The following is a 17,863-nucleotide window of genomic DNA, read 5'->3' on the forward strand; positions in this document are numbered from 1 at the left end:
TGGGTCCGCAAAAAAATTTAAATCCATCTTTAAACACCTTTTCTCAAAACAAACAAAAAACCCCAATGACTTCAGTATTGAATTCTTCTAAATTTAAGAAACCAATCTCATACTAACTCTTCAAGGCAACAGGAAATTCCTCATCTGCTATTTGAGGCCTGTATGATTTTGACACCAAAACCTGACAAGGACATTACAAGGAATAAAAAGCACAGGCCAATAAATCTCATGAACATAGATGCAAAAAATCCTTAATAGAAAGTAGTCAGTCTAACCCAGAAAGATAGATAGATAGATAGATAGATAGATAGATAGATAGATAGACAGAAAGAGAGATAAATAATACTTCAGACCAAGTGTGTTGTATTCAGGAATGCAAGATTGGTTTAACATTCAAACTCCATCAATATGATTCATGACATTGACAGATTCATGATTATTGCAATAGATGGAGAAAGAGGGTTTCAAAAAAAATCAATACCCATTCAAGAAAAAGATCTCTGGGCTGGAGATGTGGCTCAAGTGGTAACGCGCTTGCCTGGCATGTGTGGGGCCCTGGGTTCGATCCTCAGCACCACATAAAATAAAAATAAAGATGTTGTGTCCACCGAAAACCGAAAAATAAATATTAAAAAATAATCTCTCTCTCCTCCTCTCTCTCTTAAAAAAAAAAAAAAAGAAAGAAAGAAAGAAAGAAAAAAATATCTCAACAAACCAGGCACAGAAGGTAATTTTCTCAATCCAATAATAAGTATTTACAAAAATTCACAAAAACATCACACTGGGGAAACACTTATCATTTTCTCCAAAGGCAGGGAACAAGGTTAAAAAGGTGCTCTCCTACCTTATCACCTTAACATTGCACTGACAGTCCCAGTCAGCACACTGAGGCAGAGGAAAGAAAACACCAAGATCATAAAGGAAAATATAAATCATTGTTTTTCTTAGGTGACCTGATTATATTCATAGAGTATTTAAAAATGTACACTCATAATAAGTAAATTTAGCAAAATGGCTGGATGCAAAGTCATCATCTAAAAAATCAATTGCATGTTCCTGTATTAGCAATTAATAATTTAAAAACTTAAAACAACACTATTTACATTAGCACTGAAAAACATCAATTACCGAGGACTAAATCTAAAGAAAGATGTGTAAAACCTCTACACTGAATATAAAACTCTCCTGGAAAAGATTAAAGATGATCTAAATACTTATAGTCTAATACTGCACATATAAATTGGATATTTAACATTGTTAAGAGGTCAGTTTTTCCCCAATTTTTTAAATAGATTCAATGTAACCCCAGCATTAAATTTTATGAAAATTAACAGACTAATTCTATAATTTATATGGAAATGTTAAGAATGTAGATTATCCACAACCCTAAAGAAGAAGAAAAGAACAGGAAGTCTTACACTACCATGTATCCTAACTTATTATAAAGGTGCAGTAATAAAGACTGTGCTATTAACACCAAAAATAGACAAATAAGGTCAATAGTTTAGAATAAATCTCCAGACACAGATCCAAATATGTATGACCTGCTAGTTTATCACAAAGGCAACTGTGGAATTCAGTGGGTAAAGAGTGACCTTCTCAACAAATGGTGCTCTATCAGTTGAAAATTAATAAGAAAAAAAAAGAATGTTGACATTGTCTTCACTCCATATACAAAAATTCCAGATGGACTGTGGATATAGTGTGAAAGGTAAAAATATATAAAACTTCTAGATGACTACTTTAAAAAAGAGTTTCACAACCTTGAGGCAGGAAAAATTTCTTAATAGCACACAAAAAGCACTAAAGAAGAAAAACATAGATAAATTGAATTTTATTAGAATTAAGAACTTCCATTCATTAAAAGTTACCATTGAGAGGATAAAAGGGCAAGCCACAAGCTAAGGAAAATACTTGAAATACTTTGACCTGAAAAATATCTCCTACTCAGGATATAAGAAAAATTCTCACAAATCATTAAAGAGAAAACACACAATTAACAAGACACACACAGGCAAAAGACAAGGGCAGATAGTCTGCAAAAGACACCCAAATGGCCAGAAAGTATACAAGATTGTATTCCTTAGTTATTAAGGAAATGCAAATTAAGACCACAATGATGTGCACTATGTACTCCTATGAATGGCTAATTTTGAAAGGAATGGCCATACCAAATGTTGGCAAGGAAGTGAGACAACCAAAACTTTCAGAAATTGCTTCTAGGAGTCTAAATGTGTACAGCTACATTTAAAAACTGGAAGCATCTACTAAAGTTAAATATACATATAGCCTATGATCTAACAACTCTATTCCTGGGAAAATAGTAACAAAAATGAGTGCTCATGTCGACCAAAAGACATATGAGAATGATCAGAGCACCGATCCTTCTCAAACTCTTCCCAAAAATGGAAGAGGCAGGCACACTTCCAAACTCATTCTACAAAGCCAGCCTCACCATGATACCAAAGCCAGACAAAGACACTAGAAGAAAAGAAAATCACAGACCAGTATCTCTTGTGAATACTGATGCAAACATCCTAAGAAAAACACTGGCAAAACAGAATTCAACCACATATTAAAGGGATTATAGGCTGTGACCAAGGGGGATATGTTCCTTGAATGTAAGGAGGGTCCACAAAATAAAATCAATCTATGTATTACAGCAAATGACAGAATGAAGGGGGAAATGATCGTACCAAGTGACACAGAGAAAAATTTTTGATGAAATTCAAAACCCTTTCAGGATAAACACAAAGTTAGAAATAGAAGGAAACTACTTCAACATAATAAAGGACATATATGAAAAGTCCCCAGATAACTTCATACTCAGTGATGAAAGACTGAAGGCTTTTCATTCAAGATCAGGAGCAAGATAAGCTGCCTGATTTTACTGCTTTCAACATAGTACTAGCCAGAGAAATTAAGGAAGAAAAAGAAATAAAAGGATTCCAAATTGGTAGGAAAAAAATAAAATTATATTTGTTCATAGATGACATGCATTTTTCATGGAGAAAACTCCAAAGCTTCTACACATTCTCTCTCACACAAGTGTTAGAACAAATAAATTCAGAAAGGGTGCAGATTACAAAAGCAACTCATAAAAATCAGTTGCATTTCTACACACTACGAACACTCTAAAAAAGGAAATTTAGAAAACAGTTTCATTGACGATTGCAAATAGAATAAAATGCTTAGGAATAAAATTAGCCAAGGCTTGTATACTGAAACTATAAAATGTTGATGAAATCAAAGACATTCTGTGTTCATGGGTTGGAAAACTTAATATTAAGATGTCAAGTCTACCCAAAGACATTTATAGATTCAATGAAAAAAGAGTCAATCAAAAAACCCAATAGCGTTTTTTTCCAGAAGTAGAAAAATCCATTTTAAAATTCATATGGAATCTTCAGGGACCTTGAATAGCTGATATACTCTTGAAAAAGAACAACATTGGAAGCCTCACATTTCCTCACTTCAAAACATGCTGCAAAGCCACAGGGTAGTTCTGGCATAAAGACAGATACAATGACCAATGGAATAAAACAAAAGCCCAGAAATAAACCCTGAACATATACGGTCAAATGATTTTTGACAAGGGTGCCAAAACCACTAAGTAAAGAATAGTCTTTCAATAAATGGCATTGAGACACCTGAATACCCACATGCAGAAGACTAAACTCAGACCCTTACCTGACCTCACCGGTACAACTCAACATGGGTCAAAGATGCAAGTGTGAGACCTTAAACTGCAAAACTCCTAGAAAAGAACCTAGGCAGGAGCTTTATGACATTGTTTTTGACAGTGATTTCCTGAATATGACATCAAAAGTGCAGGTAACAAACCAACCAACCAAAAAAGTTTGGCAAATTTTTTTCTGAACATAAAGTACATAAAGTGGATGTGAATAATTTGATGTGGTAGAACTACATCAAAATAAAAAGCTTCGGGCTAGAGTTGTAGCTCAGTGGTTGAGCACTTGCATCACATGTGTGAGGCACCGATTGTCAGCACCGCATTAAAAAATAAATAAATAAATAAAGATACTGTGCCTATCTACAACTAAAAATATATATATTTTTTAAAAATAAAAAGTTTCTATGCATTAAAGAATACAATCAACAAAGAGGAAAGACCACCCTGGAATGAGATAAAATGTTTATAAATCACATATCTGATAAGGAATTAACATCCAGAATATACAAAGAAATCCTACAACTCAACAACAATACAAAACAGCCTGATAAAAATTGGGCAAAGGACATTTCTCTAAAGAAGACTCACGGAAAGATACTTAATATACTAATCTTTAGAGAAATGTAAATCAAATCTGTAACAAAAAAACCACTTTGCTCTCACTAGGACAGTTGTTAAAAAACCACAAAGAAAAAAAAAAAAAAACTAAAACAAAATAACAAGTGCTGGCCTGAGACCAGGATTATGGAGAAATCGGAACTTCTGAGCACTGTTAGTGGGGATATAAAATGGTGTGGCCACTATGGAAAACAGATTGGCAGCTTCTCAAAAAAATTCAAAATAAAATTACCATATACTCTAATGATTCCAATTCTGGGTACATGCCAAAAAGAATTCAAAGCAGAGACTTGAACACTTATTTGTGCATCCATTTTCATATCATTATTCATAATGACCAAAAGGTAGAAAAATAAATATCCACCAACAAATGAACAGGTAAAGGAATGATGTATTATTCATGTGTTATAATATTTCCAACCTTAAAAAGGAAAGACATCGTGACACATGCTACAACACAGATTAACCTTGAAGGCATAACGCTAAATAAAATAAGCCAGTCATAAAATGACAAATACTGTATGATTCCATTTATATGAGATACTTAGTCAAACTCACAGATGCAGAACATCGAATAGCAGTTGCCAGAGAGTCGGGGAAGGGAAGAATAGGGACTATTTAATCAGGATGGAGTTTTTAGTTTGGGAAGTTGACAAATGCTCTGGAGATGGGTAGTGGCATTGATGGTTGTATAACCAGGTAATTTTTATGTGCATGCATCATACTGGGAATTGAACCCAGTGCCCCATGCACCCTAGGCAAGTGCTCTACCACTGAGCTTCCTCCCCAGCCCCAAGATGAATATACTCAATGTCACTGAGTGTACCCTTAAAAAGATTAAAATGCTAAATTTTGCTATACATCTTACCAAAATAAAAAAATAAAAACAGAATGCCCAAAGATCTTTATTCTTAATAACCAAACCCTTGAGACAACTGAAGAATCTGTTAACATTTAAATGCAAATGTAAATTGTGGCATAGTCATATGGTGGAATACTATGGGGCAATGGGAAGAACGATGGCAATGTATGGCCACATAGATGAATCTCACAAAGTGTGAAGTGAAAAGAGCCACACACAGAAGAACACAGAGTCCATGATTCCATGTATGTGAAGTTTCCGAAATAAGTAAAACCAGTGTTAAAAGTCAGCACATCAGTTACTGACAAGGAGGAGACATGGAAGCCTCTTGGGGCTGGGAATATTCCTGATTTTTCCCTGGATAGTGATTATACAGGTGGATATGCAAAAGAAAATTCATCAAGCCATTCACAAAAGATTTATGTTCAACTCATCTCCGTTTTATAAAAGAAAGCAAAATGGTGACGATGGAATGACAGGGCTGCAAGGAAGCTGTCAGGGAGCTGAGCTGACATCCCCGGGACTGTGGGTGGGTGGTCCCAGCCTTGTGCACTGAGAAAAGCGGGGCCGAGACCAGGTGCTTCACCAACCAAGGCCGATAGACACTTCCCATCTCCTGGAAATGACATTTATAATAAGCTTCCCACACACTTTTGTTTTTGGTGCAGAAGATGCAAATACAAATCCCAGCTGGTCTTCTGCTCTTAAATACAGGCCACCCAGAAGCCCCAGGCTGTCACAGCACAGGGAAAGGTGTAATGTGGGAATTTACATCTTGCACTTAACTCCAGGTCTCTAGTGCAGGTTCAGAATTTTTTTTTTTTTAACTTTCCAATAGCAAGAACATTTGTGATTCTATAACAACAAACCTACCATACAGCTACTTTAGACCCATATCAACGGTGGACAGAAGATGGCTTTTCCCATCTGAGGTCCACATTTGCCCAACTGGAGCATCACTCTAACAGGTCTTTGGGGACAGAGGCCAGCAAATCCACTGCAGGAGATGAGTCTGTAAACACCAAGTTTTTGCTGTGGCCTTGATTTCCATGTCCACCTCACTGAATGCCACTCCCTTGTGTGGACTATCACAGGGAGGGCTGGGGTATTTCATAAACTGTTGGAGAATGTCCTGTTGCAGGTGGCTCACCCCAGCCTAGCCACCTAGAGGCTCTGTCCTCCCGTCAGGACACTAGCCATGTCTGGGATGTCATGGAGGAATGAGTTTCAAGCACTTACTTTCATCGTTAGAAACATTCCCCAGAGATGTGTGGCTGGAATAACGTTTGTTTTCACTTTCATTGAGACATCTTTCAATCCAGCTCTCTAAAAAAAACAAACAAAAACAAAACAAAAAAAAAGAGAAATCACAGAATTGCTGTGTTTGGCAGAAGACAGGAACATCATAAATGCATTAGCTGTACACAATCATCAACCTTCACAGGCATCTGCCCAGACAGGAAGTCGACTTTGGTGCGGCTCCTGTGCACCACGGCTGAGATGGCGGAGTAGTATGGAGGCAATATGGCTGTTTGGAGCCCACTGGAGTATATCTTGGTCAAATTCTACTGATTCTGGAGTATGCATAGCCCAATATTACCAACTGAGGATCATCATTCTTGGTAAAGATACATTCCTGAGAAGTAGTTTGTAAAACAAAATTTTGCCAACTGAATCATTGGTGGTGGTTTGCAAACTTGTATATTAGGAGAACTTTTTCTTCAAATGAAAATGAATGGAAAGCAAACAAAACCCTGGGGAATCTGGCAGAAGAGGAGGAGGGCAGGGAACCCAGCGGTGACCTTCTTTTGTCCAGTGACTCCAAAGGGGCTCTTCCAAGCACAAATTGGAGTCCATAATAGGAGGAAAAATCAAAAGCACTAGAGTGGCTATGTTGCACTTTTAAAACCCAAAGGACTATGGGTTTCTGTTCAATTTCAAAAGCTACTACGTATTTTTCATGTGTAGCTTGATGTTTATTCCATTTTCTAGACTGCCCACTATTCATTCATTCATTTGATCATTCATTCAACATCAGCTAAATATAGTCATTTGCTTGTTTTGAAAACACTGATGTGTTCTAATGAAATGATGTATTAGGGAACAATTTGAGCACAGCGCAAACTTTGTACTTCCTCAAGCTCAGTTTCTTTCATCAATAACATTAGGTAATACAGAAAACTGCACCTAGCTGAACTGAGCCCCACGGGAATGTGCAAAACTCTCACATTGCAAACGTTTCCCGGCCACTTCATTCACCACGTTATAAGCCACACCTGTCTCCCTTCTACCACTTCACAGTGACTCACAAACTGCAACCCCTTCAACATCCACTACAAAGGCAATCTTCAGGTCTTTTCCAAGGTGAAGTACCATAGTTACTGTACTGGTGAACTTCTTATTTAACATGTGCACAACTGTACTGCAGTTTTTATTATACTTATCTTTTTAATGTGTCACTGACAAAGTTCTTGAGCATTGTACCCTTAAGCTTGTTTTTCTAGTAAAATGATTTTTATTGTGCAATTTTGCATACTGGTGGTTCTTAGGAATCCATATGTGGCATTATGGCAGGATTGAAGTATAGCTCTGACCATGTGCTTTTGGAAAGAGCAGTCTCCTATTCCTTTTGGGGAGCTGGCATTTATTGAACATCTATTTCATTTTTTTTTAATTTTTAAATTTTATTTTATTTTATTTTTGGAACCAGGAATTGAACCCAAGGGTACTTAACCACTGAGCCATGCATGTCCCCATCCCTTTTTGTTTTTTATTTTAAGACAGGGTCTTGCTAAGTTGCTTAGGACCTCACTAAGCTGCTGAAGCTGACCTTGAACTTGGGATCCTCTTGCCTCAGCCTCCCAAGCCACTGGGATTACAGGTATGCACCACCGCATCTGGATATCGAACACCCATTTTAACATGCCAGGTCCCTTCTACATATTATTGCCTCACAACAATTTTGGAAGCAAGAATTTTAATCTCTCTGTTTGCTAGAAAGCAACTGAGGCCTAGAAGGACTAAGTAGTATGACTTTTCATAGTTCAAAGAACTATGGAAAAGACCCTTGGTTAAAACCTCAGGTTACAACCTGTAAAAAGAAGCCAGGATGATGAGTTTGCTCTGTAGAGATGAAAGCAAATGCAAACAGCAGGGAGAAACGTTGGTTTTTGTTGTTTTGTATTTCATGTTCCAACAAACTGTTCTTGTAAAAGTTCCTTCCAAAACCATAAATAAGTAGGGGGTAGATATCCAAGGGGAGGAAGAAGAGCCAGCTTGTTAAGAGGATATGGAAATCTGGTATTTCCGAGGAAATATTGAGGAGCAGGGAAGTTGAAAACATTAACACACTGCCCTTCCAGATGCCAAGTGAACAATGTAGAAACACGCAGCTTGTAATGTTTGCAAAGCTGGGATGTGCGAGGTGGGCGTTTGTCATCACATCATATCCCAAAGCACTCTGATTACACATCTCCAGAATCCTTTCCAGGACTTTCCAGAACGTCTCCTCTCAGATCTTCTCACCCTTCCAGGCCTGGCCCATTTCCCTGGCAACAGCCATGGTGGATTTTGAATGGCAATTACTGAAGTTTGCAGCTCCTACCTCGCCTGAACCACCACTAAAGCAACATCTCTGGTTCTAGGTCAGTCCCTGGTCTTCCCAGAGAGGTGCACATCCCCAGTTATTCTCAAGTGCATGTGGGCACACACACACTCTCACATAACACCCCCTGACCCCTTTATACAAGAAATAAAAATGAAGGGAAAGAAACACCCTCTCACCCACCTGCCTGTACCAGTATCAGGCCTATTTGCATCAGAGTACTTAGAAGGACCCGTTCTTGGGGTGAGAATCCCCAGTGATTGGTGGGACATGCCTGAAGAACTCATGGGAACATTCCGGAGAGGAGCTGGCTCTAAACACCAAATGGGCCAAGAGAATGATCGCTGATCCACAGGGGCTCAAATCAAGTAAAAACTGTCCAGATGGATGAGCCTCTCCTGCCTCCTACCCAACCCCAGCACTGGAGAGGAATAAGAGCAACCATACAAGGAGGGGCAGCAGGGCAAGTATCATGAGAAAAAGAGGAGACATCTCAATGAGTAACCCTTTTCACTACCCACTGCACTCGCGCAGGTCTCTCATGCCCCTGGGCCTATTTCTGCAGCTGTGCTGCCACCCACTCTGCTCTGAGGGCAACCTAAAATAAGTTTGGTCTCACTGGCACACGGCAGACAGATGTGGAAAGACAACCCTCAGGCCTCCATTTTTCTGAGTGAAGTACCCACTTGTTTCAGCTCTTTCTTAAAAGAAACTATCCTCACTCCTTTGCCCTCTGATTCACTCTTTCTGGACCCTTTCTAGTTAGTCATGTCCATGTGAAAATACAGCCCAGAATAGACTCTGGGGGTCCAGATGGTGTTGGAGCAATGCCGTGTAGTTCTGAACCTGGTTCTCATGCCTTCAAGGGTTTTGCATTCCAGATTGTGCGGATGTGACACTCTGATATATCCAAACAGGCCCCAGGCTTCGGATCCACAGGTATATTGACACTTATCTTCTTCCCTAGCGGGGTCCTCAGCAGGGACTGTAGTTAAGTATCCCCCTATGACTGTAAGGCCTCTATTTAGATACATTGAAGTAAATTTTATGTGTTTTAAAACTGTATTTAACAATGAATTTAAATTACACAGAGGTCAAGAATTATTCAACCAGAATGACATATACATTGAATTTTTAATAAAGCCCTGTGTTCATCTACCTCATTTATTTGTAGATTATGTGATTTAATAATGATAAAGGCCACCATATGCTAACAGAGGCCCAGACAGTGTGCAAATACATCATACATACCATCAGATGGATCCTCATTAGAACCCTATGAGGTAGGTGCTATTAATGGGCACCTTTTAGAAATTTAAAGACTTTAAGGCTCAGAGAGGTTAGATTAGACTTGTCCAGACTTGTCTAGAATCACCAAGGTAGTAAGAGGCAGGACCAACACCCAATGCAGGTCCAAACCACAATGCTCACTCCAATGGGAAGTAAGCTCTCTTCTCCTCTGTGTCCCACATAGACCAGAACACAGTGGCCAGTGTCGCAGCCTACATCACAGTCTTCCTGTCTTAGCGCTTTTGTTAAACTCTACTTCTGCATTAGACTTTGCGTTAATTGCGTTTACATACTTCCTCGTCAGTCTTTGTCAGAAGTGGCAGGCACTTCGGTTGAGAACTTAACCATCTGAAGAATGGAGCCCATTTGATTCTGCTTTTGACTCTCCTTTAATACCTGATATAAAGGTTTCCTATAGCCTGGCCTCAATAAATGTCACATTAGTGATGCACACAATGTCTAAAAATGAAGATTATACCTTAAATTATACATAGCTGTATAATTTCCTATTTTTTAACACATATGGTATGAAAAAGTACAACACATCAAGATGTTTAAAAAAAGAAAAATTCAACATTTATTTTGTGCCTTCTAGACAGGAGAAGATAAAACTTCTGTGGGCGATAAAAACTTAAACAAGACTGACTTCTACCCTCTGGTTACCAACTAGAGAACAAGGCAGATGCTACTGTGAGTTCATGGGGCAGGACCCCCTCATTTCTGTTCTCCATCTTGAACCCAGTCTCTTGTCCTGTGCTTGGCCCCAAAACCACTGCACAATAAATATGTATTGTTAAATACATTACTTTTTTCCAAAACCATTATTAAGTTTCTATGGTTGTGCCAGGTGGTACATTTTCACATATGTGATCTGAGTTAAGACTCACAAAAGTATTATGTCTTAATATCTCTATTGATAGACAGGAAACTTCATCAAGAAGTGAAAGTTCTAAAGCAAGGCGGCCATGACCAAAGCTGTGGACTGACACTGTGTTCTGGGAACCACATGGGACAAAGAATGAGCACTCAGTTCACACTCTGATCACTTCCGGTTCCAATTGCCTCAGTATGGAGCCACAAAACCCATCTGACCTTTTAATAAGAACAAAGCTTGTTCTAAATACCCCAAAAGATTGACTGATGGCTGTGAGCTTGGGCTCCTGAGCTGAGAAGAGCCTTCCTCCTGACTCACCTGGCTCTTGAGAGGCAGAAGGATCCAGGTCATGCCTGTGATTTTCTCTTCACAAGCAGGTTACCCCACACTCCTTAGACCTTTACCTCTCACTTTGGATCAAAGACTTGGAAACCCTAATTTGAAATGATTTTTGCTGTTTTGTAGAATGAGGTTGTGTAGAGCCATCTAGGTGATTGGATTTCTGGGACATTGTTCCCTCTGTAGCAGCAAAGAACAACTAGGAAGTGGTCACATCTAGGACCTGGCCACATCTAGGACCTGGCATGTCCAACACAGCCCCAGGCTCAGCGGAGCTTCACCAACTAGCATTGATCTGGCAGGTGGAGCCCATTAAGATGATTATCAAAAGCCAGGTAATCCTTGAAGCTTACAGAGCACATTCACAGGGGTCTCTTATGTCATCTACCCATCTATTCGTTCATTTTGCAAATAATTAGCAACCGTATTCCATGAAAGTTCTAACAGAAGAGATGGCTAAGTATTCAACAGGAAGCCAATATTTTACTGCAGTGGGCCAGGGTCTCAAGAACTAAAACTATCTTGTTTATTTGTTATCATTTACTTTCCCCACCTGTTTTAGTCAGCTGTTTCACTGTTGTGACCTAAAGACCTAACCAGAACAACTGTAAAGAAGAAAAAGTTTATTTAGGAGCTCACGGTTTCAGAGGTCTCAGTCCACTTTGGCCAGCTCCATCATGGCGGAAGAGTATGGCACAGGAAGTGACTCATGTGGTGATCAGAAAGCAGAGAGAGACTCTGCTCAACGAATACAAATATATACCCCATAGCTACGTCCCCCAGTGAACCACTTCTTCCAGCCATACCCCACCTGCCCCTCAAATCGGCACTCAGTTAATCACACCAGGAATCAATTCACTGATTATGTTAAGGCTGTAACCCAATCATTTCTCCTCCAAACCTTTTTGCATTATCTCACACATGAGCTTTGGGGATACCACATCTAAATCATAATATCACCCTTAAAAAGCAAATTCTAACAATGCTGTCTTGTTCAGTACCTTGTCCCCAAGAGTGTAGAAGTGTGTCAGACACGTAGCTGGTATTGATGACTGTGATAAAGAAAATCAAAGTACGATAAAAGAACAAAGAATGACAGATAAGGAACAGAGAATGAGACAGGGAGATTCCCCCACCGGAAAGGTCTCTGAGAAGAAACAGGATTTGGGCAGAGACTGAGTCTGGTGAGGGAGTAAAGCCTTCAGTGATCCAGAGAGGGCTGCCCGGGGGCCAAGGCCGGAGGCTGAATCCTGCCAGCCTGTGTGTATGGCCAGGTGAGTGACTAAGGGGATAAAGTTAGGACACGATGAAGAGAAGACAGAGACAGGCTTGGAAGTGTGTGGAGGTTTGGATTCAGAACAACTAGATTTGCAAACCCCAGCCTGCCACTTATTATCTTATAACACTGGGATGGTTCCTGACCCTACCAAATCTCTCCAGAGATTGACTGAAATAATACAGGTGAGACCTTAGAGGGTCTGGCTTTATGGGCCATAAAAAAATGAGGAAGGCGTGATCTCCATCTACCAGCAGTTTGCTGTTGGAGGGTGGGGACCGATGTGTGATGGTGATTTCTAGCATTCAGTGACATTGACATTGAGTGTCCTCCCTATGCTGTTGCTCAGATCTACATGCCTCAGCTCTACTCCTCAGAGTGACTGAAACGGAGAATTTTTTTAACTCTGAACTGCAGAGACCCAGAGAAGTTAGGTAGAGTCTCTCGGCTAGCTGGTGCCTGAGCCGGGTCAGCCTGGCCTTCTCTCCCTAGGGCGCTCTGCCTCCGGAGCCCGCCAGGAAGCGGGAGTGCCAGGTGTCATCTAAGGTGCCACGGGGCTTAGGGAGCTGAGCCTCCAGACCAGGCAGCATCTCAGCCGGTCCTTTAAGGATTCACCACCTGCCTGAACGAGGAGGAAAGCAGGGCATTTCAGGCAAGAGGGCTGTGTCACAGACAAAGGCTCAAAGCTGTAAAAGGCCTGGTGGGTTCTGGGAAAGGGGAAGAGTTCACCGACCCGTGACCCAAGGAGTGGTGGGAGACAGGTGGGGAAAGCCCTTGGGGGCAGCTTGCAGAGGCCATGCCCAGCAGGCCAGGGCCCCAGCAGGCCAGGGCCCCGCAGGCAGCTGGGAGGGCCAGGCTGTGAGCAGAGAGGGGGCGAACTCACTGAGCTTTGTTCTCCAGGAACTGCAGGAACAGGGAGGTCTTATGCAACACCTAAGGAAAACGCCACCTGACTTACAAAGTGCCGCTGGGTTTTTAATAGAAGGTGTTATTCAGACTCCCTCTATCAACAGTCTTTCCGGGCACTGTGCTGGGGCCTATTTTAGGAAACTGCAGCTTTAGAAACTCTCCATGAGAGTTGACAGGCCACACTGGGAGCTACCAAGGAGGGCCTGGCCCCAGGTCCCTCCCGTCCCTGGCCATTACCAGTGGAGCCACGCCTTCGTGGCCTGCTCCTGTCACCTCCAGCACCAGGGCGTGCTTTCCTCTTGATCATTCTCGCCCAGCCTCTTTTCCTCTCTCTCCTGGGCCACACACAGGAACCAGGGAAGAGTCTGGGCCCCAGGAGGCAGCAGCTGTGGCCTCTCCAGGGGGCCCCCTCTGGTGAGCAGGTTTCCATGGCAACGCCACCGGCCCTGCCCCAGGGGCCGCTGGGTTCCAGGAAGGGGCCCTGCCCAGCCTCCAAAGGGGCAACCCCACCCTGCCCCTGCTTTCACTCCTTCCCTTGCTCACCAAACATTGATTTTGTGCCTACTGTTAGCAAGGCTCTCAGGATCTAGTGATGAACAAGGCCAATGAGGTCCCTGTTCGCAGGGAGCTTATCCTCTGTGGTGGAGACAAGCAAGCAAGCAAGATGGCTTCAGAAACCAGTAAGTGATATGAACAGAGTAAAGCTGTGCAGAGGGACAGAGAGAGGGGGGTGCTGTTTTAAGCAGTGGACACACGGAAGGCCTCTGTGGGGAGGTGATATTGGAGTTCAAAGGCCTGAGGCAGGAATGGGCTTTGGAGGGTGTGAGGAGAAGCTGGAAGACCAGTGTGGCAGTGTGTGTGTGTATGTGTGTGTGTGTGTGTAAACAGGCCAGAATATCAGAAAGGGCCCAAAATGGGTAGGGCCTTGGCCATCATAAGAACTTCATATTTATTCCAAGTGTGTTAAGAAGCTATTGAAGGACTTTAAACAGGTGACCCAGATGGCACTGGCTCAGAAGGGGTGGCCTCCTAGGGGACTTACATTCACTGGACCCACTAACTACTCTTCAGCTACCTGTGGATATTTACAGAGTCCCACAGGCTGGACACTGCCGCACAGTCTGCCTGGCCAGACACAACTCTGTCTTCATGAAAGGCTGGAGTTTAACACAGGACTCAGCTACAAACAATCACTCAAATAGAGACAGAATGACCCAGAGTGCCATGGGAGAGAGCAAAAGGAGTTCCGACGAAATCTGCGAGTCAGGAATCTTCTTGGAGGAAGTTCCATTAAATTGTCAGCTAATCACGAGCAGTCATGAACCAGGTAAAGAGGGAGGAAGAGTGTTCCTGGCAGGAAGCACAGCATGTGCAAAGCTCCAAGGCAGGTGAAAGAAGGGTGTTTTCAAGAAACTGGCAAGCAGCCGAGAGCAAGACCCACATTCATTCAGATTTCATTTTAAGACGTTTATGGAGACTGTCCTGTGGAGTGCTGAGATGCCAGGGGGCAGATGGTCATACACGCCTGACCTCTGCACTCAGTGCTGCGTTGAGTCTGGACTTCCCTCACTAGTTGGTTGGGAACCTTTCACGTTTTTCAGTAGAGTATGGAAAAGCAAAGCAACTCTGAGCAGCTCTATCTGGTGCTGCTAAATACAGACTTAGAGGAACCAGAGGCCATGGAGTCGGGGGACTATGTTACTTATCCAAATCTGGACACTTTTGAACTTGAAAAGCAGCATTATTAATAATTTTGCCAGGACCACATGTGTAAACCAGGGTTGTCCCAGAGACTCCAGGGTCTTCCTCTGTAGGCCACTACAATAGTTGGATTAAATTTTAGAGGCCCCAGATTGGACAGATGCAATGAGAAATCAGGGAGGCCTGGATGAGGAGTAACCACACCCTCGCCAGCCAATCCCTTGTCTCTTCCTCATCAGCTGGGGTCTCTAGCACAGCCTGCCACAGGTAAACCCAAAGTGACACTAAGAATGTTCCCCTGGAATGTGCCATCCACCTTCACCAACACCAGCACCATAACCATGCCCTGCCTAAGACCACACAGCTGGTGTGCTGCTGAGCCAGGATTTGGATCTGGCTGGAACCAAACCATTAACCTGTACCGTCATGTCCACAGTCCTTCACACATACGTGAATACCGAGCTGTGCCTAACGTGAGACAAAACACACAGCGGGAGCTCAATAAGGAAAACTCAGTAAATAAAATTCTAAAGCGGGCCGAGAGACTAATTAAGGGGTCACTATTTGTGATGGACAAGAATTAAGAAGTAACTCTTTCCAAGGATACACCAGTGACATTTCTTCACAGATCCTAAACTTACCAAAAATCTCTCGAGATGAAAGAAAAGTAAACCTAAGGTGTTCAGTGCCATCTCCTGTTGAAGAAAGATTCCATGTAAAAGCAGATGTCAGCTCTGAAAATATGCTCGAGAACATCGGAGCTGGTGTACCTTCCTGCACATCCACATTCTACAAATTTTCATTTCCTCTGGACTTTTGGGGAGAGCAAAACTGCTACTATCTACATCAGCAAACATTTCTATTATTGCAATATTGTTAAAATGCATAAAAATCTGAATTATTGGGGCCAACCCTACTTGCTCAGCACAACTCCTTCTTGACATCATGTCTTTTTCTAATTTCAGGGGAAATTTTTTGTTTTGTTTTGTTTTGAACTCTTCCAGGTGTCTTCTCACCTGCTCTGTTGGGGGAATGTGGATTCCCCCGAAACCATAGGAATCAGGCACTCCTGGCTTCAGGACCCAAACAGACTTCAACCTAGCCTGAACTTTTGAGATAAATCGCCACCATATCATTCTTTTAGGCAAAATGCTTTTTTCTCTCATGTGTTCACGTGTCACAGAAGTCACATTTTGAAATATTGAAAAGGCAAACATATTTGTCCCACAGTGCCACCCCTCTAACCCAGAGAGGATTTCCCTTTATCTGTCTTGCTCAGCAGTCTCACATGCACCCAGTCTCATATTCACCCTGTGTGTCACTGTAACCCAGCAAACATGCCATTTCTCTTTCCTCTTGACATTCCACTGACTAGATCTCTCCGGCTAATTCAGTCTTCATGTCCGTCACTGTGGGATAGATGCCCAGTCTTCCACCAAATTCCTATTTTCAGTTCCTATTTTCAGTAATGCTTTAATGAACAACCCGGGCACAGTGTGTTTCTTTTTTCTTTTCTGTTCTTTCTCTTATTTGAGTCATTTCCCAAGAATCAGCCAGGAGAAGGAAAATAAGCAGGTGGGTCTAGTGACCAGCTACAGACACATGGTCTGAATTCTAGTCTTGTCACTTCCTAGTGGAATGACTTGAGGCAAAGGAACATCTCTAAACCTCAGCAGCCCTTAATGCACAGCAAGGATGTTGATAATTACTCTCTATCTTGTCAACTATGAGATTAAACGGAACAAATACAGAGCGAGCACTTTGCCTAGTTCCTGGAACAAAGCAAATTCTAGGTACACGGAACCCTGTAATAATTCCCAGGTACACATTTATACCTGAGGAACGTATTTCTTCTTTCCTTCCAGTGGCAGCATAGTAGTTAAAAGCATGGACTGGGCAGCCAAACTTCTGGGTTCATGTCTGACTTCCTCCCTCTGTGACTTTGTGTAAGCAACAGTTTCCTCATCTGCAAAATGCAGGTGGGATCAGCAACACCTCCTGGAGTTTGTGTGAGAAGGAAATGAACAGGGCATGTGAAGAACGTAGCTTCCTGATCTTTACCTCACAGCCACCCCTGAGGATCCCCCTTTAGTCCCTTCTTGTTATTTTTCCTGTTTGATTTTGGATCTCTCAGTGCAGTGAAAAGAACATGGCCTTGGAGGCCAGAAAAACAAACACTAATTCTAATCTTCCCCTCCACCAGGCTAAGTAAGCCCTGCCACCCTAAGAAAATTACTTAACCTCACAGGCCCCAATTTCCTTCCTATTAAAAGCCATAATAACCCTGCCAGGTTATTATGAGGATTAGAAGGAATCATATAAGCTCCTTAAGAACAGATTGTACCTCACTCACCTGCTATTCCCCACACTTAGGACCGAGTGTGGCACAGAACAGCAGATCAATAAGGAGAGCAGGAAAGGACCGAACGGGAGGGAAAGAAATGAACTGATGGCATCGACCTCCTGCCAGGCACACAGTAGGAGCTCAAAAGAGGGCCATTTCATCCATAGTTCGTTTTCCCAGTGCCTGTTCCCATGGGGCCTTGAGCCGGCCTTCCTAGAAGGCAGGCAAAGAGATGCAGCACCTTTGTGATATTAAAGATGGATTGACTTATAAGTTAAGAAAATATCCATCAGGCACCGATTACATGCCAGACACCCTCGCAGATGCACTGGGCTCAGTACAGATGACAAAG

General features: G+C 42.0%; 1 protein-coding gene across 4 annotated transcripts in view; it reads right to left on the reverse strand.

Moving 5' to 3' along the window:
• Rfx4 (regulatory factor X4) overlaps positions 1-17,863 on the reverse strand; it is a 159,078-nt gene that overhangs the window by 127,751 nt on the left and 13,464 nt on the right. For 3 of the 4 annotated variants that reach the window (XM_048802632.1, XM_048802628.1, XM_015482810.2), the window contains exon 2: positions 6,414-6,500. The exons of the other annotated variant lie outside the window; for it this stretch is intronic. In XM_048802632.1, the coding sequence (XP_048658589.1) occupies positions 6,414-6,500 (87 nt within the window). The remainder of the gene's footprint in view (positions 1-6,413; positions 6,501-17,863) is intronic. 4 annotated transcript variants of the gene reach the window in all.

Source organism: Marmota marmota, unplaced genomic scaffold (assembly GCF_001458135.2).
Source record: "Marmota marmota marmota unplaced genomic scaffold, marMar, whole genome shotgun sequence".
NCBI classification, from domain to species: Eukaryota; Metazoa; Chordata; class Mammalia; order Rodentia; family Sciuridae; genus Marmota; species Marmota marmota.